Genomic DNA, 21972 nt, shown 5'->3' with positions numbered 1-21972 from the left:
TTTTTTGAAATGGAAGCGTACAACTTGTACACTTTCTTGCATACAAAGCCCTCTTCTCTTGCTCCCTTTTCACACATACAAAGCACCATTGTTACTTGCTTGTCATCCATTTCCTCCAGATTATGGATATATCCCATTACTACCAACCATAAGTAGCATCCTATGTGTGTACATGGGTTGGTCAACTTCCTTACCACTATTTGCTGTGCAGGCCACCTTTGTTTCTAATGCTGCTTTTTGCTTTTGTCAAATCTGTGGGGATTGTTATGGTAGTTCTGGGATACCTCAGGGGGATACCCCAGGGGGGTTGAGCAGTATCTGCTCCTTACAGGGGTCAAGCCTCAGCAGTTTGTTTGCAGGGGATATTTTGTGATTAATTCCTTGCTGGTATGTGACCCCAAGAAATGCCTGGCCATGTTGTATCATGTTCTGAATTGGCATCAGAGAGATCAGCAGCACATGGATCATTCCTATTCCAATGGGCAGGTGATGAATGAAACAAATATGATATCTTTTGTATTAATTCTACCTTTTTCTCCTGGGGTTCCCATAGCACCCCTCTTCCTGAGTCCAACTACATTTGGATGGACCAAGTGTAGGCTCCTGGCCTGTTTTGTTTTTTCCTTCCAGCTCCTGGAGTATCCCAGAACTACCATAACAATCCTCCAGTGGAAAAAAAAATAAGCAGAGAAACAGTCCAACAGCATTCCTGGAGACTTCGGAGGCACTATGGATTAGCACAAACACTCCCAAAGCCCTCTGGATATTCCCCAGTTCCTTGAAATAGACTGCTGATCACTTGCAATTGCAACATGGGGCAATTTCCTATATTGGGGGGGCAGTACTGCCTGTGGCATGTTCTTGGCTTCTACACGCACTCTCCATTGCATCTGCAAAATACCCATGTGAGTTAGGTCAGGCTGCCAGTGTTATTAGCAATAGCACTTTGAATTTCTATACCGTTTCATAATAAACTAAGCACTTCTCAAGCATTTTGCAGTGTTTTAGCCAATTACCTGCAACAAGCTGGGTACTCATTTTATCTACTTACAAAAGAATGGAAGGCTGAGTCAACCTTGGAGACTGTGATTGAACTCACAACCTTGTGGCATTTAACCACTGTACCATGAGGTTCACCCAGGAAGCTGGTGGTTTGGTCTAACACTCATCCTGAAGACCCTTTAACTATCCTAAAGTCTGGGGCCTAGAGCAATGCAACTCCCAAACACCCTAAGTTTATCTTCCAGACACCCAAATGTGATCAGGACAACACCCTTGCCACTCATTAATCAACAGCACCCTACAAACCCGGGCACCAAATTTCCAAAATTCAGTCAAAATCTTTATAATTGTTATGATTAGTTACATTTATGTACAGGTTTTGAATCCCTGCCTGGCCATGGAAACCCCACTGAGTGGCCTCAGGCAAGTCACATGCTCTCAGGGGAAGGCAAGGGCAAACCCCTTCTGAAAACATCTTGCCAAGAAAACCACATGATAGGTTCACTTTAGGTTTGCCTTAAGTCAAAAATGAGTTGAAGGCACACAGCAACATTACTTTGATGAGTTCTGCATTTTAGCTTCCCAACGGCCCTGCAAGGTAAGTCAAGCTGAGAAAGTAAATTTCATAAACCAAGGTAAACTTCACAGGTCTGTGATGAAGACCTGAAGCTGGATCTCCCAAATGCCAGTCCAGTGCTTAGATATTGGGGTCTTCCAGTGTTACGTAAAAGGTACTCTGCATATGTTTAGAAGCACTGTTTTCCAGTATTAGAAAATTTCCAGCCTCTGATTCCAACTAAGGACTTTGTGTACATTCTACTAAGGGCTTTGTGAACATTCATTCTCCAAAGACCATGCCCTGCCTGTAAAATACAGAGAAAATAGTGGTAAGGAGAAGCAAGTATCTCCCTTTCTGCCCATCTCTGATAGCAGAACACAATTATTTTCCAATTATTGTCCAAATTATTTTCATCCAGAATGGTTCTCATGCCATATTTCTTGTGAGACCTGAGGTTCAACTGCAGCAACTCAAAGCCTGGAAAAGTTAATATTTTGGACTACAATTCCCAGGATCCCTCAGCCAGCAAGGCCACAGTGGTTCTCGTACTCAGTCCGTACTATTTCCATTTGAATCAAGGTACACTAGGGTAAGCGTGACAGAAGGCACACATTCGCCCACCTCAAAATGCCCAATAAAGATGGATTGTTCCACTTTACTTGCCTTTTCACACTTGTAAAGACATTAAAAGTGTCATTCCAACCAGTGTCTGCAGTGTCCCTGGAGTGACCAACCCTTTGATGCTTCCACTTTATGGGGCATGAAGAGGAGATGGTATATAGAAGGGGCGTGTTTTATGCTTCTGTGCACCTGGTCTCACACTCAGCTCATTGCACTGTTAATGGAGAAATTAAGGCCTTGTGACTGGACACCTTCCTCTTGAAATTATTTTAGAGACCCAGTATGATGTAGTGGTTTGAGTATCGGACTACGATTCTGGAGACCAGGATTTGAATTCCGGCTCAGCCATGGAAACCCAGTGATTGACCATGGGCAAGTCACACTCTCTCAGCCTCAGAGGACAGCAATGGCAACCCCCTCTGAAGAAACCTGCCAAGAAAACCCCATAATAGGTTCACCTTAGGGGTGCCACAAGTCAAAAATGTCTTGGAGGCATACACAGGACAGACACAGGAAATTATTTTGGACAATTGGCTGATAGCTAGGGGGGATTCTGGAAGCTGCAGTCCAACAAAATGTTTTCAAGCCCAAAAATTCCTCACTTCAATTATTTAATTGCTGTTTAAATGATAACGTCTCTTTTAAAAGGATACTAATATACAAGGCCAAATGTAAGTGTACTTTCTGTGGCTTGGCACTCTATCAGCTCATTTATGTAAGCCTGTCTCTAACACCTATTTATGGCCACCATTAACCTAATGATTACTTTATGTTTGGCATATTCCTCCTTTGGATAATAAATGCATTTAATTTCACTCTCTTCAAAATTTGACAAGTTGTCCCAGCTGCCATTTGGGGAACCTTCTTGCTTAGTCTGCTAAGTACAGCCAAAACTTTTACCCCAACAGCACTGCTGGAATCCTCTGACAGAGCTTTGCAGTGTCTCTCTTTGGAACTGCAACTCCCAGAATCCCCCACCAATATGTTTCTGGGAATGTTGATCCCCAGCCATCAGGGCCAGATTACAGGCCCTAAGCACTTGAAAGATGTTGGTGCCCCCGTATATATTTAATTCAAAATAATAAACAGTCAACATTTTAAAAATCTCCAAATTTGGTGAAAACTCCTCATTTGGCAACACTGTACTGAGTCCCATTGCACTCAAATGATCTGTGAACTTTGGTGGGCCTTGTGGCAATTTACCAGTTATTATACATGCACATGTAGCATGATGTAGTGGTCTGAGTCTTGGACTAGGACTCTGGAGACCAAGGTTTGATTCCCAGCTCAGCTATGAAACCCAGTCACACTCTCTCAGCCTCAGAGATGGCAATGGCAAACCTCGTCTAAACAAATCTTGCGGTGTGGTTTGAGCATTGGGCTACAACTCTGGAGACCAGGGTTCAAATCCTGGCTTGGACATGTAAACCCATGTAGACTGGCAGATCCAGTTTTCCAGTAGTCCCATTGCAAAACTGGATCTGACAGTTCACCTCCATTCATGAAGACCAGTTTCCAATGCCTTTGTGCACTAACAACCATAGTTAAAACTGGACCTGCAACTTCATTTCTGTAAACAAAGGGTTTGTATTTGGATTGACATCCTCACATACCAATGGCATATACATGTCTGGGACTGTCTTCCACGCCACCAAATTCTCAAGAAGTCTTCATGTTTTGCACCAGGAAAGCTTTAGATGGTGTAGAGGTAAAGCATGCCAAGAGACCTTTGGCTTGACTAGTGATGATGGGGAAAGTTGGGTTGTCTGGGTGGCGTGGGAGCCAGAGCCTGGGCTGCTGGAGCTATCGGAGAGGGCATCCCTGTGATGCCCATGGGGGCACTGCAGATGCCAACCTGCCCCAAGAAAGGGAAGCTGGAGAGGGCGGGGAGGAGGAGGCTGGTCCTCTGCCATGACGCAGGGCTGGGAAAGGCTTTAAAAGAGCTCCACACAGAGAGACAGACAGACCCTGAAAGATGCCAGGAGGAGGAAGAGGGATGCAGGCTGCCACCTGCCTGGTCCCACGGAGCGCCCGGATCCTCCTGATGGAGAGCCCCTCTCGTCCTAAAGGAACCCGGTAAGTGTGCATTGTTCATCATTTCCCATTCAGGGCATGGTGCTTTAGGCTTTGGGGCTAAGCCTCTGGAGGAGACCAAGCAGGGCTCGGTTTCCCACTCAGCCCTGGAAAGCCACTGGGTGGACTTGGGCAAGCCACACTCTCTCAGCCTCAGGGGAAAGGCCAGGGTCTCTGAACAGTATGGAGAGAGAGCTGGCAGCATCTTTGAGGCTCACTGAAAGAAAGACGTTGGCAGCCTGAGCTTTCCTAGACTTAAGTCGACTTCCTCAGATGCCTGAAGTCTGTGAGATCGCTACAAGATCTCCCTACATACTGATTCTACAGGCTAACACAACTGTGGCTTTGAAAGAAAGAAGTTGGCAGCATGGGCTTTCCAAGATTAAAGTCTACTTCCTCAGATGCATCAGTCTAGGAAAGCTCATGCTGCCAACTTCTTTCTTTCAGTGAGTCACAAAGGTGCTCCAGGATCTCTCTACATACTGATTCAACAGACTAACACAGCTATAGCTTTGAAAGAAAGAAGTTGGCAGCATGGGCTTTCGTAGACTTGAGCCGACTTCCTCAGATCCAAATCTCAAATCCAAATGCACCTGAGAAAGTAGACTTAAGTCTACCAAAGCTCCTGCTGCCAACTTCTTTCTTTCAGTGAGTCTCAAAGGTGTTACAAGATCTCTCTACATACTGATTCTACAGACCAACACTGCTATAGCTTTGAATTCCTCCTCTGAACAAATCTGGCCAAGAAATCCTTTCCTCTGAAACAGAGTCCCTGGCAGTCTCCCATCCAAGTATCAACCAGGGCTGACCCAGCTTAGCTTCCAAGGTCAGATGGGTTTTGGGGCCTTTGGGGGTATTTAGGCTATTATTATCGCTATCAAGGAATCGCAGAAGAGGTCTATGATTCTATGACTTAGGGTCAGAAAGGACTTGAAGACACACAACAACTACATTGATGTGTTTTTTTTAATCCTGTTTTTAAAAGTTTTATTTCATTTTATTTATGGGATTTATATCCTGTATGTTATGGGATTCCAGGTGGCTCTTGGCTTACACTTTGTAAACTGCTTAGGGAGTGCTAGTTCGCTGATAAGCAGTATAGAAATGTACTTGCTGTTGCTGTTGCTATTGTTGCATTGTTTTTACAGTCTCTTTTGTGAGCTGCCTTGGGTCCAATTTAGGAGAAAGGCGGCATATAAAATAAATTAATAATAGATAGAGAAGTGGGATCCTCAGGAGGAGCAGATGGGGATGAAGGGGGCGAAACAACTTTGTAGAAAAAATGTAGTTTGACACCACTTTAAGTGCTTGGAATCTTGGGATTTGTAGTTTTACAAGGTCTTTCACTGCCTCGGCCAAAGAGTGTTTGGTGCCTCACAAAACTCAAAAGCCCATATACAGGATTAAAGTTTTTCCTTCTGAAGTCAACAAGATTTATTATTAAAAAAAACATATCAGTGTTGGTCGTGTTCAATAACATCCAAAATCCACAAAACAGTGATACTTTTATTGGACCAACCAAAATGCACAAAATACATGATGCAAGTTTTCAAAGCTCCGCTGGATACTTCATCAGGCAAAGATGTTAGAAATCACACTGGAGGGGAAAATAATATGACGATTTTAGTCACAAGCCTGCGTTGTAGAGCTTCGAAAACGTGCAACCTGTATTTTGTGCACTTTGGTTGCCCCCCAAAAAGGCATCATCACTTTGTGGATTTTGGATGTTATTGAAGAATTATTATAGGCACAGACAACTTATTAAACTCGGTAGTACTAAAAGTTTCCTTGAGTACAGCAAGGCTTACATGCAGGTAAATATGTTTGGGATTTTTAGCCTTAATTGCTTTCCTTGTAACCTTAGTATGTTGGGTTGGGTTGTGTCCACATTATACATTATTGAGCAGTTATTAATATAAAAAGACTGGGACAAGGAACGAAAAGAACATGTTGGGTGGATAACACTGTATCATATCATCTTTCCACTAAGATATATTATGGAAAGAGTACTTTTCAATTATTGTTGCTCTCAGTAGTGGGGAAGGCAATGGCAAACCTCCTCTGAACAAATCTTGCCAAGAAAACGCCATGGTAGGTTTTCCTTAGGGTTGCCATAAGTTGGATACAACTTGGAGGCACACAACAACAACAAATGTGTATTGTGTGCCTTCAAGTCGTTTTCTCTCTTATGATGACCCTAAGGTGAACCTATCATGGGGTTTTCTTGGCAGGTTTCTTCAGACGGGGCTTGCCATTGCCATCCTCTGAGGCTGAGAGTGTATGACTTGCCTAAGGTTACTTAGTGGGTTTTCATGGTCGTGTCAGGATTTGAACCCTGGTCTTTAGAGTCATAGTCCAATGGTCAAACCACTAATGCCACATTGGCTCTTTTCTCATACTATAGAGATAGGCTGTGGTCCATGAAATTAATAAACGTGCAAAGTTTATTTCATAATAAAATTGTTTTTTTTTTAAGATGCCACAAGACTTGCCGTTGAATGTAAATGGCAGTTCATCCACTGCTTCTCTATCTGTTATCCTTAATGATGTTCGCATTCTGTTTTTTCCTGCAGACTGGGTTTGCCATGCCGCCGGCACTTAAGATGCAATAGGATCCTTGCCTGTCTGAGTCCCAACACGTGCCCTTTCCAGGTCTCAGCATTGGCCACAAGGCAGCAAACTCGTCCCTTTCTGAGCCTGGCAGCCCCGCTACTTGGTGCCAAGAGAATAGAGTACGCAGAAGTCCGCCAGCTCCCGTGAGTCTGCCAGACAGAAATGGTAATGGCTTGGGAGTCCAGATGACAGAGTGCCCAAATTAAAAGAAACATGAAAGAATTTCACCTTGCATATAAAAAACTAGGGTGTCAAGGTGAAGGCTTGCCTAAAACCCAAATCCTTAGCATCTTGTTTTCCACATGAGGGGAGTAAGTCTCTCCTTTTCCATGGAGGGGCATTGGGTTAACATCTAGTCAGAGAAGGTTATCATCTTACAGCTGGACCCCTGCTTGCTGTACTCTGAACATGCTCAAAAGTACTCTTATGTTGATTACAGCATGCATTGTTGTTGCGTGCTTTCAAGTCATTTCTGACTTATGGTGACTAGAGTTTTCTTGGCAAGTTTCTTCAGAGGGGTTTTGCCTTTGCTTTCCCCTGAGGCTGAGAGAATGTGACTTGCTCAAGGTCGCCCAGTGGGTTTACATGGCTCAGACGGAATTTGAAACCTGGTTTCCAGAGCCAGAATTCAATGGTCAAACCACTACACCATGCTGGCTCTCATTATAAATGACAAAAACGATCTTCACAGTGATTTATGGCTCAAACTGAGCATTTCCCATAGATATTTGGAGGGGTATGGATGTGTGTGACCATGTCCCTGAAAATATGTGACTTTTTCCATTTCCCCCTTTCACATCCAGATTATTCATTCTCACTCATCTTTCCATTGCTCCTCTGTCTCTCTCAGGTACTCTGTTGATCAGATGTATGACATTGTGGCAGATGTGGGCAGCTATCAGAACTTTGTACCCTGGTGCAGCGGCTCCCGTGTTATTTCCCATCGAAATGGATTCTCGGAGGCTGAACTGGAAGTGGGATTCCCCCCAGTGGTAGAGCGCTATGTGTCTGAGATTTCCTCAATGCCTCATTGCCAGATCCGGGTAAGGGGCATTGTCAGATGGGAGCAAAGTTTTGAGGATGTTTTCTAGATGATACATTGTTTTAGTATGTCCTGTTTTGTCAGAAACTGTTTTGCATCTTTGCAGAAACTATGCTTGTTTCTTTGGAAGATCTGTCTTGAATTCCATCTATGTGTATGCTCTCAGTCAGTGGTGCCATCAGTAGAGGGACTAAGCTTTGGGGAGACTGAACTAGGGACCCAGTCTGAACCTGGCATACCTTTCCTCTAAAGAAATTTTTGTAAGCAAACAAAACATTCAGTTTGTAGCTTTTGGCTAGAATTAAAATCCCCTGATTGCTTATCTTGGGGTTGTTAGACTGGCTGCTGTTAAACTGGTTTGGATCTGGTTTCAGCTAATGATGTAGCAGCCCCTTGACTCACTTCTCCAGTCTTGCACTTGCCTCCCTTCACATGCAAATCTGCAACATCCTGGCAGAAATGATTTCATTGTTTTTTCTAGAAAGCCCTGCAACGTTACTATAGGCTTTCTCATAGAACATGTGACATTTGAAAACATCATTTCGTCAGAGTTTACGTTTGTTTTTGCTTCATTCAATACTGTTGCTGTGGAGTGTGTTAAGAACCTCACACCTCAGTGTGACAGGCTCTTGTGTTCAAACTACTGATGTGAAGGTTTTGAACATTAACCTTCTTCTGTTAGGACTAATTTGGGACCTGAAATTCCAATTTGCAATACTCATTTAGAAACAAGTATGAGAGCCAGCATGGTGTAGTTTTAAGTGTAGCTTTATGCACTGGTTTATGACTCTGGAGAGCAGAGTTCCAATCCCCACTCAGCCATGGAAACTCAGTGGCCTTAGGAATCACACTCTCTCAGCCTCAGAGGGAGGCCAACTCCCTTTAAGCAAATCTTTCAAAGAAAACCTTGTGATAGGTTTGTCTTTTAAGGTTGCTATAAATTGGAAATGACTTGAAGGTCCAAAACAAACTGCAGAAATAATCCAGTTTGAGAACACTTTAACTGCCCTGGCTCAATGCTAGGGAATTCTGGGAACTGTAGTTTTGTGAGACTTTTATCCTTCTGTCTAGTGCCACAATAAACTACAGTTCCCAGGAGTCCACAGCATTGTGTCAGGGCAGTTAAAGAGGTCTGAAACTGGATTATTTCTGCAGTGTGTTTTGGACCCAAGGAAACGCAAACAGAGTTCTGTGAATTATTTCCATTGTTATCAAAATTCTAGGGCCACGTTCCCACTATGATTTAAAGCAAATTGCTGATCAGGTTATATGACTGTCGTTTCCATTTGAAACTGGTTCCGATCCTACTGTGATCGGTTTCAGTCGTGATGAAGCTAGTTCTTTGGAGGTTCTTTTGAAAAGAATCCATTCCGAAGCATGTTCAACAAGTGGGAACGGCGGATCTGAATCGGATCATTCTGGAGGGAACGAACTAATGGCAGTTTATCATCCCTCCTCAGTTTTTGGTAGATCTACTATTTCCCCCCACTCTCAGTGCTGCCTTTGTGCTTGTAGTGTGACTTATAGGCGCATGTTTTTTTTAAAAATAAAATAAAATTGATAGAAGATTTGATTCATTGGTTTTACAACTACTCGCAATTACCCAGGCGATTAACAGCAGCTCATAGTGTTAAAAATAGTTTCCAAGCCGGGCTGCCTGGAGTGCTGCTTACATCACTGATGACGCAGATGATTGACATGCATTTAGAAGCAGCACAAACTAGTGGGGACGACAATCATGCCAAAAAAAAAAAAAAAACCTATTACAAGGGGATAATGAAAAGATCTGCTTTCATAGTGGGAACAATGGACCTTTTGGAATTGATTTACCAACATGGAGTGAAGGCGAATAGCAAACTGGTTTAAATGTAAGTGGGAATGAACCCTAAGGGACTTAGAGTGATGTCAAGCTGCATTATTTCTACAGTGTAGATGCACCCTAAGTCCTTACATCAGCAGATGGTCATTTGAACTGAAGTTTGCCCTTTTTTCCTGTTTGAACAGACTTAAGAACAATGGGCACTAATCTGATATTGATTTGTCCTTGTTTCAGGCTGTAAGTAAAGATGGGAGGTTGTTTCAGCATTTGGAGACACTGTGGCAGTTCAAGCCAGGACCGCCAGGAAAAGTGAACACTTGCATGCTTAAGTTTTACGTAAGTGCCCTTTGCTTGTCAGCTGTTGGTTGCGGGTGTGACTTCCAAAGCCAATAGAGTGTGTGATAAGAGTTGCAAGTTCTCAAAGTCCAGTTTCACTGCAAATTCAAAGAGTGATGCAACTGGAGGATTTTATGGTGGCTTTGCAAACGTGTCACCAATTGATTAGATAATTCCAGGTTTGGCTTTGGAAGTATCAATTACTTATCACTGATTGACTTTTAAAGGTTTTTTAAAAGCATATTTCACAATCATAAAGCCTAGAAACCTGCATTTAAGTAGTGAAACCTGGCTTTTCACAAAATTTAGGTGAAAGTGTGGCATGCCTATAGCCTTTGAATTTGCCATCAATTTACTACATGTTTGAGCTGAAGGTTGTTTTAACCATAGGGAAAAATATTAAACTCTTTATAAAGTTTCTCAAAAAATCAAAAATTATTTCATAATACATATTCTCAAAATGTATAAAGTTTCTCAAAAATTCCCGAGAGATGATGTTGGGTTTAGAGCAGGATGTCCACATTTTCACTAGATTAACAATGGTGGCATGCTTCATTCAGACATGGATATACACATTTCTCCACCTGCTCCCTGAACAATTGGAAGGCAAACTCCTTGTCCCTTTGGAAAAGCTCTATTATATTAATATTGCCTCCTGGAATCCTACCTACCTGTTTGCCTATTCCTTCAAATCTTGTGTATGAGATCACACTTTCAGTTTAGTAATGCTGCTTGTTCCATCCACCCCATTGCCTGTCAGCAGCAACATGATTTGCCTCTCCTTTTAAATGTTTGCTATGGGTTGGAACCACCCCACCTTTGCTGTAGATTTTGAGAAGTTCTTGTGCCAAATGCCAATGGCCCATTTGCTTGCATGCTCTTTTGGAACAAACCTGCACCATTCTGCTAAGTGTTGCAAGTGACAGTCACTTGTCTACGCAGTTAAGAGAGGGCAAATAAACAGATTGCAACAGCAAAGAGGAGGAGGAGGACTGGCAGCTCTAATGGTGAACATTTGGGCTCTTTGCAGAGATCTGGACCTTGGGAGGTGTCCAATTATGCTTGTCCTGGCTCTTATCTGTCAGGGTAGTATTGCCCCTACATATTTAGCAAGAGACAGGTGAGGAAGAATCAGTGCTGTACTGGGCTGTTAGCCAGAGAGATGGTATAAGACATAGTTTTTTGTGGGTTTTTCAGGCTATGTGGCCATGTTCTAGAAGAGTTTATTCCTGATGTTTCACCAGCATCTGTGGCTGGTATCCTCAGATCTTCATCTCTGAAGATGCCAGCCACAGATGCTGGCAAAACATCAGGAATAAACTCTTCTAGAGCTATGGATGCCGGCCATGAAAGCCTTCGACTTCACGTGATATAAGACACTTTGCAGCCTAAAACAGATTACTAAATCCACCCTCCATCCACCCAAGTTAAGGTGCGCAGAACCCAAATCCAACCAAGTTATTTTAGTACAGGAGATAGAAGATCCCATGAGTGCCTGTTCCTCTAATAAAATAATAAGAAAGTAAATTACTAATACATTGCTGCCTTTTCATGATACCTTAAATCTGCTTCTTGTGGGGAATACCTTACTCTGCTTATCAAGAGAGCTGGTTCTGCTCATGAAAGTGTCCAGTGAAGTGGTTTCTATCAGCACACACTTTGGGGAGCATACCCCATCATACATACACACACATACACACACCTACAGACAGAACCAAACATACACAATGTGACGTATTAATTACCTTAATCTTATCCTTTCCCCCAGGTTTCTTTTGAGTTCAAGTCAGCTCTCCACTCTCAGTTGGCCAACCTCTTCTTCAACGAAGTAGTCAAGCAGATGGTGTCAGCCTTCGAGAGGAGAGCAGAGAAGCTGTATGGCCCACATGTCATAGCCCAACCACGCAAGGCCATTCCCGGCAGGTGACAGCACAATTTGAACCCCATGCTGTGGCACCCATCTTGGCCTAAAGGAAAATTTTCCTTTTAATCATCTAAGGTCTGGACTTCTTCCTGGATTACCTCCGCCGGCCACCATTAAGAGACATTGCTTTATTTATGTCTATTTAACTTCTAATACCTTCCAAGTAAATTATTTCTCTGATTAAGTTATTTTATTGAAGATGTTGTTAGAACTAATTTATTGGATATTTAATTCAACTGGTCTAAGGACAACTCCTTGTTACAAAGGAGGCTACAACCAGCAAACTTGTGGAATTTTTTAGAAGTTCTATTTTTTTATAATAGAAATTAAAAAATGTTCCCTTTTCAGTTTATAGAAATTCTGGTGTTTTTATTTTAAATAACCATAACACTTATAATTACAGACATACACACACATACACCCTTTTTTACTGTTTTTTACTGAAGACCTTTTAGGATAAACCACTAAAAAGTTCTTCAAAATAGGTTTTACTAAGATGAATGAAACCATCACTTCTTAAGCTCTCTGATGTTTCCCCTAAACTAAAGTGTCAAGGACTAGCATCATTGTCCACTGAGAATAGCAATTTCTTTCTTGGAAATTCACTGCAGACAAAGAGCCAAAAGCCTGCAGATTGGCACTAGTCCACAGAATATCACTTTGAGTAGCACTAATCTAAATAGTTCTCTTGGTTAACACAACACCTCCTTAAAGTAAGTTGCATCCTCCCTTTTTTGGGGAGTTGTCTATTCCCTTCTGGGTGTGTGTGTGTGTGTGTGCATCATGTGCCATCAAGTCCCCTGTGGATTTCATAGGGTTTTCTGGGGAATATTTTTCCTTCTGTCCTTGAAGCAACCAATTTTTGGGAATAAATTCCAGCAACCTTGGCAAAAGCAATCCTGTTCAAAGCGGCTTCAAGGACCTGCAGGAGAAGACAAATCAGTCTTTTCTTGCTGTCTTAATATTAGCTCCCTGCAAGAACATGCCAAAATGGGTGGACTGACCAGGAAAATGAGTAACTGTACAAAAATTCTGATGACAGAGAAAAGCTATTAGCCTTTTCTTGTTTTCTTCCTTTCCCCTCATGTTCTCCGACCATCCTGTACGCACGCACACTGGACAAGGGTGTTATTGTATATACTGTTGGGAAGAATACTTAGAAGATATGTACTTATAACATCCAGCAAACTGGAAAAATCTGGCCTAGTTGGAACTCTTTCTTCCTATGAGTCTGAGAATGTGTTGTGGCAGATACAAAACTGGCCTAGATCCTATTGCTTAAATCCATACAGAATTAAATCTGCAGCTGAATGGTCAATGCATGGGTAAATCTCACTTATTCAAATGGGTCCACTCTAGTTAGGATAGCAACAGGATTTAGGTTAAGACTTAAGGAAAACTAGGAGGAGCTCTTAAATTAAGCAGATGGAAGAAACCTTCTCAGGCGGCAAATGCGCAAGAGGCAGCAGAAACAAACTCTTGGCCATTCTTGCTGATCTTCCTGGCTAGTTTTCTCTCTAAAGAGCTGTGTGTGTAGTAACAGCCTGTTCACAGTTCCTAATCTCGCCTGCTGCCCTCAGGGGCCATTTCACACTGCAAAATTATATCACAGTGATTCCACTTTAACTGCCACAGTTTCATCCTATGGAGTCCTTGGATTTGCCATTTAGGGAAGGGCATTTATAATTATTGCCCAGAGAGTTCTAGTGCTTCCGCAAACTACAAACCCTAGGATTCGACAGGATGGATCCATGGAAGTTAGAATGGAATCGTAATGTCAAGGTCCTGAAGGTGTTGTTGGACTCTGGTTCCCATCGGCTCCATTGAGCCAGGGCACCCTTGGTGAGGAGGGATAGTGAGAACAGATGTTGGTCAGTACCTACCAACTTTCCGACCTTATAATTGTTAGAACTGGCATCTTAACCACTAAGCCACCACATCCCTTAGGAGAAGAGTGTAGGCCAAATGACAAAATCTTTCTTAAGTTCCGAAAAACCCAGCCTTTGATGTAGTGGTTTGAGTGTTGGACTAAAATGCCAAGAGACCAAGGTTCGAATACCAGCCCAGCCATGGGAATCCACTGGCCAACTTTTGGAAAGTAACACACCCTCAGCTTTAGAGTAAAGCAATGGCAAAACCTTTCAAAATAAATCTTGCCAAGAAAATCCTATGACAAGACCACCATATATCAGAGTTTACTTGAAAGCATACCATCAGGGCACCAATATGGTGGGTTACCTCCAAAAATGGCCTCCTCCCTGTCTACCTTTATCTGATTCACCTCACTCTGCAAAGTGGCATCTATGTGTCGCAGCTGCAGCAGCACTAAATGTACTAAATGATTAAACTACTGTTCAAGAACAGTAGTTGACTTTCCCCTACTGACTTCTGCCTCGTCAACAGGGGCCTTTGTACCTGATCTGGCTGGAACAGGAATACCGTATATGCATTACATAAGTCAAGAACTGCCGACAGGGTTGGAATCGGCAGACACACAAGTGATGACACCAGGAAGCTGCTGTTCCCCTGAAGGCTGAGAGACGTCACTGGCCAAAGATAAGGTCTTGTCTTTGGACAATGAGAGCATTGTGGAAAAAAGGTCAACCAACCTCACCCTTCCCTCTGTTTGTCAAATCCAGGACTATGGATTGTCATGGAACCCAAATTCCACCACCTTAGAAGAGGGAAATCTCTGCTTGCTTGAAAATCTAGAAATTACACAGAATTAGAACAAAAAGGAGGGTGTGAGGACTTTAAAAGTATTTTTATCTCTCTTCCTCCAAATGGCTGGAATATACTGATAACTCTGTGCACCAAGTTACCTTATTCCAGGCGGAGACCTAAATTTTCATAGGACTGTCTGCTGAAAGCTAATCCTGTAAGAACTTTAGAAAACCTTCTAGGTCAGTGCTTCTTAACTTTTGGTCCTCCATATTTTTGGAACCTCAGCTCCAAGAATTTTTCTGCACTGGCCATATTGGCTAGAACTTCTGGGAGTTGAAGTCCAAACCACCTGGAGGACCAAAAGTTGAGAACCCTGTGTTCTAGATTCATGAGACTCTGGGAAGGACCATCACACTGAGTCTTACATTTCTGTGGAAAGCCAAACCTGACCTGAGAGAAATGTATTGTCCATGACATTGTAGACAATGATGGTTCCCTTACCCAAAGATCCTAACTATTGAGCAGAACACCAGGTTCAATGCATCTGTCATATGTGTTGGGTCTCATATTACTTAAGATACATTAATAGTTGTCATGGTACCCATTAAATACCAAGAAATGGCTTTGTTGGAGGACAGAGGCTGCACAGCTTATGCTTTGGGCAGGGAAAGGTAATTACATATCGACAGCGACAGCTCCCAATATATGGATCTTGACCATACTGTTGATCTGCTGCCTGGAAGGTAAACCAGCCCAACCGCTACCTTAGATAATCTGCACTGCAGAAATAATGCAGTTTGACACCATTTTAACTGCTATGGCTCAATGCTATAGAATTCTGGGATTTGTAGTTTTGTGAGCTATTTAGGCTTCTCTGTCAGAGAGCTCTGGTGCCACAACAAAGCCCAGAATCCCACAGCACTGAGCCATAGCAGTTAAAGCAATGTCAACCTGCATTATTTCTGCAATACAGATTAGATGTTAGTTTCCCAGCATCAGGTATAAACACTCAAAGCTGGAAGACTTTGAGGCAAAGTACCAGTTAAGACAGATAATAACCAACCCTAAAGATTAACATACTTTGTTTTGCATAAGTTTTTATGGACTCCAGGCTGCTTCCTCAGATGCAGCTTCCTCCAATGGACAGGCATCAACAAAAAGGGTGTGCTAAATAAATCCTGTTGGTCTTTTAAGTGCCATGACTTTTCCCTGCAACAGACTAGCAGACTATTTCTGTTGAGATCTGGTTGGAAAGACAGAATCCTCATAAAATCCTCTTCAGATTTCATGGAATCTCAGGCCCAACCAGTAACCTCTAGATTGGGAATTAGGATTCTGTAGCTCTCAAGATGTTGCCAAACTGCAACTCCCATAAGTCCTAGCCAGTGGTGAAGGGTTATGCAAACAGTAGGAAACTTTCTGGCTAGGTAGACAGGAAGATGCAGTTAGGCAATATTTTTTTTTTAAAGTGAGAAAACCTGCATTTTCTCAAATGCACTCACAACACTTCTGGTGAAAAATTATTTAACTTTTGGTTCTCCAAAAGATATTTAATTTCTGGCCTTCGGTGTTAAACTGGACCAGTGTCTTGTAATGTAATGAACACATTATTCTTTATTCTTCCATCCCCATTAACAATCCACGGTGTTTAAAGGATGAGTAAATCTCATGGTTTCTTCAAAAACTACCATTTAATTAAGAAATTAACAAATTTAACATAAATTCGGTGTCCATATTTCCAGTGCCAACAGATGAATTACCACCCTTCTAACAGGTAACATCAATGAATTCATTTTAAAAACTAATATTCTAAGCTCAGTCTCTAAATGATGAAAAAGACCATTTCACTTCTTCGTTCTCTGCAAGTGGTGGGAAATATAAGGCTCTACAGATATAACTAGACTGCAGTTCCCACCATCCTTCACCATGTGTTGGGCTGGCAGGGGCTCTAGTCCATCTGTTACCCAGTCCTGTTCACATAGGTTATTATGTGGTCAGTGATAGACATATAACTATGGAAACAGTGTTTGAGGTGTAGACCTATGCTCAGTAGGTGATTTCAGCAAGCATATGCGCAATTTTAAAACTGGTGGAGGGAAGCAGACTAGTCTGAACTTCCTCCTCTGCTGCATATATAGATGGCCAATATGCACTCAAGTCACAGAAGGTTCACAGTCTCTGCCTAGACAATCAATGGCACAGTATCCTGGAAGGTGTTTCTGCACATGTTGTATTGAACTGAACAGTAGCTGTGTCAGAGAGTGCCCCAGTGCCTTGCATCCAAGGCTGGTCTTCTGCTGATTTCTGTATTTCTTACATTTCCCCAAAGAACTCTGGTTTCTTCTCTTCATATGTGTGGCTAGGAATGTAGCTCTGCTTTTTGCACAAAATCTTCCTTGTGGGTACCATCACAGTATGGAGGGTTCTTGGTACATTTGCAGCCACATAGCCAGAGTTCTTTTGTTTCTTCAGCTTTGAACCTCAGGGGAGAAATTTTGGGGGCATTCTTTTTATGGGATCCATCACAGAAGGGCTGTAAGATGCAAAACAGAACCATGGAAAGATCACAATAATCTTTTTTTGTCTTCTTCAGCACTACCAGCAGGTGTCACGTGCAGCTTGAGTATTTCTTATTTTAATTAATTAATTAAATTAATTTATATCCCAACACAGGATCCAAGGTGGAATACAACCTTTTAAAAGCACAATACAACTAAAAAATATCTTAGTCCAAATATTCAAACATAATTACCTGTAAACCTAAATTCAGTTTTAAAAAATACAATTTAAAATGTAAGTTAAAAGCAAGGTTAAAAACACATATAAAACAATAAAATAAAAACACTGTATTTGCCATAAAAAACTCTAAATGCTGCAACCAAATACTTCCCTAAATAAAAAGGTATTTATCTTCTGGCAAAAAACAGCAGGGAGAGGGTCAAATAAACCTCCTGAGGAAGAGACTTTCACAATTTGGGAGCAGCTCTCTCCTGCGTCCTCACCAGAGCCTGGGATGGTGGTGGGACCAAAAGAAGGCCTTCCCCTGCAGATCATAAAGTTCCAGCAGGCTCATATAGGGAGATATGGTTTTGCAAACACTATGGATACAAGCCATGTAGGGCTTTAAAGGTCATAACCAGCACTTTGTATTCTGCCCAGAAATGAATAGGCAGTCAGTGGAGCTGTTTCAGCAATATCCACCCAAGATCCATGCCCAAACACCCCCAAATGGGTAAAAAACACCTCCCTCTCACCAAGAGACTGATGCACTTATCTGAAATGCTTGGGACCAGAAGAGTTTGAGATTTTTTCAGATTTTGGAATATTTGCATATACAGATATCTTGGAGATGGGATTCAAGTCTAAGCATTGTGTTTTTAAAATAATTTTGTGCCTGAAACAAAGCTTTTGTACACTGAGCTATCAGAAAGCAGAGGCATCACTATTCAGCCATCCATAAAAACAGTTTTGAATTTTGGAGCATTTCAGATTTTTGGGTAAGGAATACTCAACCTATAAAGGTTTTACAGAACTTGGAAAAGATACTCCTTTGGATAACAGTTCCCAGAATCTAGCATGACCAGTGCTGGGGGATTCTGGAAGCTCAAGTCCAAAAATTGTAACTTTTTTGAGCTTCGCTGTTTGGTTCAGATACAATGGATTTTTAACAGATCAACTAGGCCTCCACTGAAACCTTGATTAGTAAGTTTCTTTTACAAGGGTAGCACCACCTTTGGAACTGTGTCTTTGTTAATAGTTCTGTAACAGGAGACATTTTGTTCTCCAGATGTTTAGATTGCAATTGTCACAATCAATTACCATTAGCTATGCTGGGGTGGGTGAGTGGGTGGGTGGAGGGATGATGCGGAATGCAGGCTGAACTAGTGGTTCTTAAACTCTAGTCTACAAGATGTTTAACTTCAACTCCCAGAAGCACTATCTAGCATAACAATGAGAGGAATTCTGGGGGGAAACAGATGGGACGGAAGGGGTGGCTTGAAGCTGCCCCTTCCAAACATGGACTGGGGCCACAGCAAACAAATGCCACGGTCCCAATCCACCTTCACCCAGCCAAAAAAGGAGAAGATAGGATCTGCTTCTTTTTGGCCAGGGAAAAGCCAGTTTTGTCAGCTCTGTTGCCCCCAGGTGGCTTCATGATGCTCCAGCAGCATGTAAACACCAAAGCATCATGAAGCTGTCCATGTCTGGGCAGCTTGGTGGCTTGATGCCGACTTCCTGGCATCATCGGGACATGCAGCGTCTAAATGCTGCATGCTGATGATGTCCAGAAGTGGGCTTTTTTTGGCCATCTGTTCCAGCCCCCAGAAATTTAAACTCCAGAACATCTGTTAAATCAAGTTTGAGAACTACTGTTCCTCTGGAGGGGAAAGGTTTCCTGACCTGTTCTATACTAAGGATGGGAATCATATGCCATGCCATATGTTGTTGGATGACAAGTACCAGCAGCCCTAGCTAGCATAGCCAATGGTGAGGAATCTGGGGGTTGTAGTCCAACAATATCTGGAGGGCTATACAATTCCCATCCAAAACCTCATGCTTCTGGGACATGATGATCTTTTTGGTACTAATCAGCATTGGCTCACATGTTGCAGCATCACTTCTCTTCTCACATTCAGCCAGTCAGGGGATTGATGCAACACAGGATTGGATCTACTTTCAACTTTGTTAAGAGAAAGGCTTTGACAAGGGTGGATCTTGTTACCTACTAGAAAGAAAGAATATAGAGAAAAGTGAGAGGGAGGACAGAGGATTACCTGCTTTCGGCTATGGCCACAGGCACACCAAGCATAACCCTTCCCTTGTTTTAAATCCACTTGAAAGGGATGTTTGGCTGAAATCACCGGTTGAGCTGAAGATGCAGAACAGCTCCTCACCTGCAATAAGGTTTGGAGGAAGGCGAAGGGTGAAGAATATCATGAAAGGAACAAAAAATCTGTCTTCTTAATTGCCAGTCTGTTACATAACTCAAAATTATGGACAGGGAGAGAGCATATCTAGTCCTAAATCCAATTGCTTAGTACCAAAACAGACTCACTGACTCAATAACTTGGTAATCCAATGCTTACGTAAGTTCCCCCAAATTCAACTGGTCTACTCAAGTTGAACTGAGGCTCTGTCCCATTATCTCACAACTATAATTACCAAGTCAAGACTATCCCAGGTCCTGATTCCTGGAACCCTGATGGATATTAAAATCTGTGGATGCTCAAGTCCCATTAAATACAGTGGTATAGTGAAATGGTGTCTCTGACTGCCGCTTGGGTAACTCTGTTGCCCAAGAAGTAAAGTTCCCACAGTTATGTGGCTCATAGCAAAGCTCAAGACCCCTGAACTATAAGGATGCTGGTTTATTCAGTACTGGTTTATATTCGGTAGACTGCTCTCCTTCTTCAACTGGCCACAGTGGAGGTCAATCTCTACTGGCAGTGATTCATAACTTTGGTCCTCCAGGTGTTTTTGGACTTCAACTCCCAGAAACCCCAGCCACTTTGGCCCACAGTCAGGAATTCTGGGAGCTGAAGTCCAAAACATTTAGAGGGCTAAAGTTTGGGAACCACTGCAAGAATTTGGAGTAGCAGATAGAGGCTGCCGGAGAAGACTGAGGTCCATGGCACACTGCAGAAATAATCCAGTTTGAGACCTCTTTAACTGCCCTGGCTCAGTGCTAGGGGATTCTGGGAAATGTAGTTTACTATAACAAAACTACAGTTCCAGGAATTCCATAGCCTTGAGCCAGAGAAGTTAAAGCGCTCCCAAACCGGGTTGTGTCTCCAGTGTGGATGCAGCCTTAATGCCCTTCAAGCCTTTTTTTTTTGGGGGGGGTGTCAATGCAAAGCCTTTTATGGCTTCCAAGGGCGTCAGGGATTCTTCCTCAGTCCGCCATTTCAGGAAGGGAGGCGAGGGGAGGCTGGGGCTGCTGCTGAGGGGGATATCCGTTTGGATACCTTGCTTACCTGCCAGAAAGCGGCCCTCCCAAAGCCCAGGAGACTAGCCCCGTTTGCCCTCAGCCCAGCCGACATGGTTGGCAAGGAGAAGCAGCAGCCAGGCCCCGGTGGCTCCTCCTTTCGCTCTTTGAACCGCCCAGCCCTAGAGAAAGCCAGGCTGGATCAATAAAGCAGCTATATATTGCTTTAGGGTCGTTTTTCAGATAGACATTTTTAGCCCATGAATTAAAAACGTGTTGAGGATGGATAGTCTAAGAGGGAAAGAAACAATACCTTTTAATGAGAAATGAGATATAGATGTTTGTTTGTTTGTTACCCGCCTCGATGCAATGCAAGGAGAGGCGGGATACAAACAAACAAACAACTATTATAAGTATTATTCCTTGTTTTGCCCACATTTCCTGTTTATTGCTTTAGGGTCGTTTTTCAGGGCGGGCGATGCGTTGCGTGTATGTTTCCGTGTAAATAACGTTTGCTTGTTTGTTTACAAACAAAACATCGGGGGGTGGCCGCTGCGGCTTCGGGGGGTCCCGGCTCGGGATCCGAACCTGGGCCTCTCGAGACGCACTCGGGCGCTTATACCGCTACGCCACGGACACTCCCTCTGAGCGGCTCCGCCTCTGCTCGCTATAAGAACCGCCCAAGGCAGCAGCGGGCGCCAATCAGCGCTGAGAGCCCCTTGCAGGCCCCGCCCCCAAGGCTTACGGAGAATTCTTCTGCCTCGCCGTGCAATACGGCTCAGTCGCCGGACCACGTGACTCGCCCCCTCTGACCGTCCTTCCCCCTTGGACTCTCGCTGCATGGAACGCTCCACGGACGCTGGCCAATAGGAGAGCAGGAAGGCGTTCTGGACCTAACCAAGCCCCACTGAGAAGGGGGGTTTGGAGGGGATGCTTCCCCAGCCAATAGCGCCTCGCTCTCCCGTGAGCCACCGCGGCGGCCTGGCTGGGTACCTCCCTTGCGTCGCGGCGGCGGCAGCCAATCAGAGCGGAGGATGCAAGAGTGGGAGCTCATCTTGGGCAACCTTTGCTCCGCTCCCGAAGACAAGCGCTGCTTATGGACAGTTTGGGGACAGTGGGACCGAACCTATAGGCAGCACTTTGATTGATGGGAGACCCACGAGGGATGTCCTGCTTGAGCATCTAATGACTGTATTGTTACAGGGCTGTACGTGTTTATTATTCCACGTGTAACCAATGAATGTGATTTATAGTTTTCTTCGTTCCAGGAACTATAAAGGGCTGGTTCTTTGGGGGCTCTGGGCCCCAGGAATTTGGATCTCTTTCCTTCTGCAGCGAAAATAAAACGTGTTTCCTTCCAGTCTCCAGGCCTCCTGCTCATTTCTGGTTAAAA

General features: G+C 43.3%; 2 protein-coding genes across 2 annotated transcripts; one reads left to right on the top strand and one right to left on the bottom strand.

Moving 5' to 3' along the window:
* The first annotated feature begins 4165 nt into the window (after positions 1-4165).
* LOC149309104 (coenzyme Q-binding protein COQ10 homolog B, mitochondrial-like) lies at positions 4166-12329 on the top strand. The gene is made up of 5 exons (XM_089531163.1): positions 4166-4258; positions 6829-7011; positions 7719-7911; positions 9964-10065; positions 11834-12329. Exons 1-5 carry the CDS (start codon positions 4179-4181, stop codon positions 11990-11992), a joined length of 717 nt encoding a protein of 238 aa, XP_089387289.1. The 5' UTR covers positions 4166-4178; the 3' UTR covers positions 11993-12329.
* A 4014-nt stretch (positions 12330-16343) lies between these two features.
* CISD3 (CDGSH iron sulfur domain 3) lies at positions 16344-20761 on the bottom strand. The gene is made up of 3 exons (XM_089531798.1): positions 20629-20761; positions 19429-19548; positions 16344-17186 (listed from the first exon to the last, which is right to left on the bottom strand). The coding sequence occupies exons 1-3, from the start codon at positions 20692-20694 to the stop codon at positions 17013-17015; spliced, it is 360 nt and encodes a 119-aa protein (XP_089387924.1). The 5' UTR covers positions 20695-20761; the 3' UTR covers positions 16344-17012.
* Positions 20762-21972: the final 1211 nt, after the last annotated feature.

The sequence above is a fragment of the Sceloporus occidentalis genome, unplaced genomic scaffold, assembly GCF_023333645.1.
Source record: "Sceloporus occidentalis isolate IW3139 unplaced genomic scaffold, rSceOcc1.0.p SCAF_7, whole genome shotgun sequence".
Classification (NCBI taxonomy): domain Eukaryota; kingdom Metazoa; phylum Chordata; class Lepidosauria; order Squamata; family Phrynosomatidae; genus Sceloporus; species Sceloporus occidentalis.
This window is presented reverse-complemented; position numbering and strand designations above follow the sequence as displayed.

What these genes read in the sequence shown, in the direction of transcription:
- CISD3 (XM_089531798.1), bottom strand. Translation starts at nt 20,694, where the DNA reads ATGTCGGCTGGGCTGAGGGCAAACGGGGCTAGTCTCCTGGGCTTTGGG. An exon ending in GGAGGGCCGCTTTCTGGCAG is followed by an intron (nt 19,549 to 20,628) that starts GTAAGCAAGGTA and finishes ACCTTATTGCAG; the next exon opens with GTGAGGAGCTGTTCTGCATC. An exon ending in GTGGCCATAGCCGAAAGCAG is followed by an intron (nt 17,187 to 19,428) that starts GTAATCCTCTGT and finishes TGCATCTTACAG; the next exon opens with CCCTTCTGTGATGGATCCCA.
- LOC149309104 (XM_089531163.1), top strand. Translation starts at nt 4,179, where the DNA reads ATGCAGGCTGCCACCTGCCTGGTCCCACGGAGCGCCCGGATCCTCCTG. An exon ending in TCTCGTCCTAAAGGAACCCG is followed by an intron (nt 4,259 to 6,828) that starts GTAAGTGTGCAT and finishes TTTTTCCTGCAG; the next exon opens with ACTGGGTTTGCCATGCCGCC. An exon ending in CTTGCATGCTTAAGTTTTAC is followed by an intron (nt 10,066 to 11,833) that starts GTAAGTGCCCTT and finishes CCTTTCCCCCAG; the next exon opens with GTTTCTTTTGAGTTCAAGTC.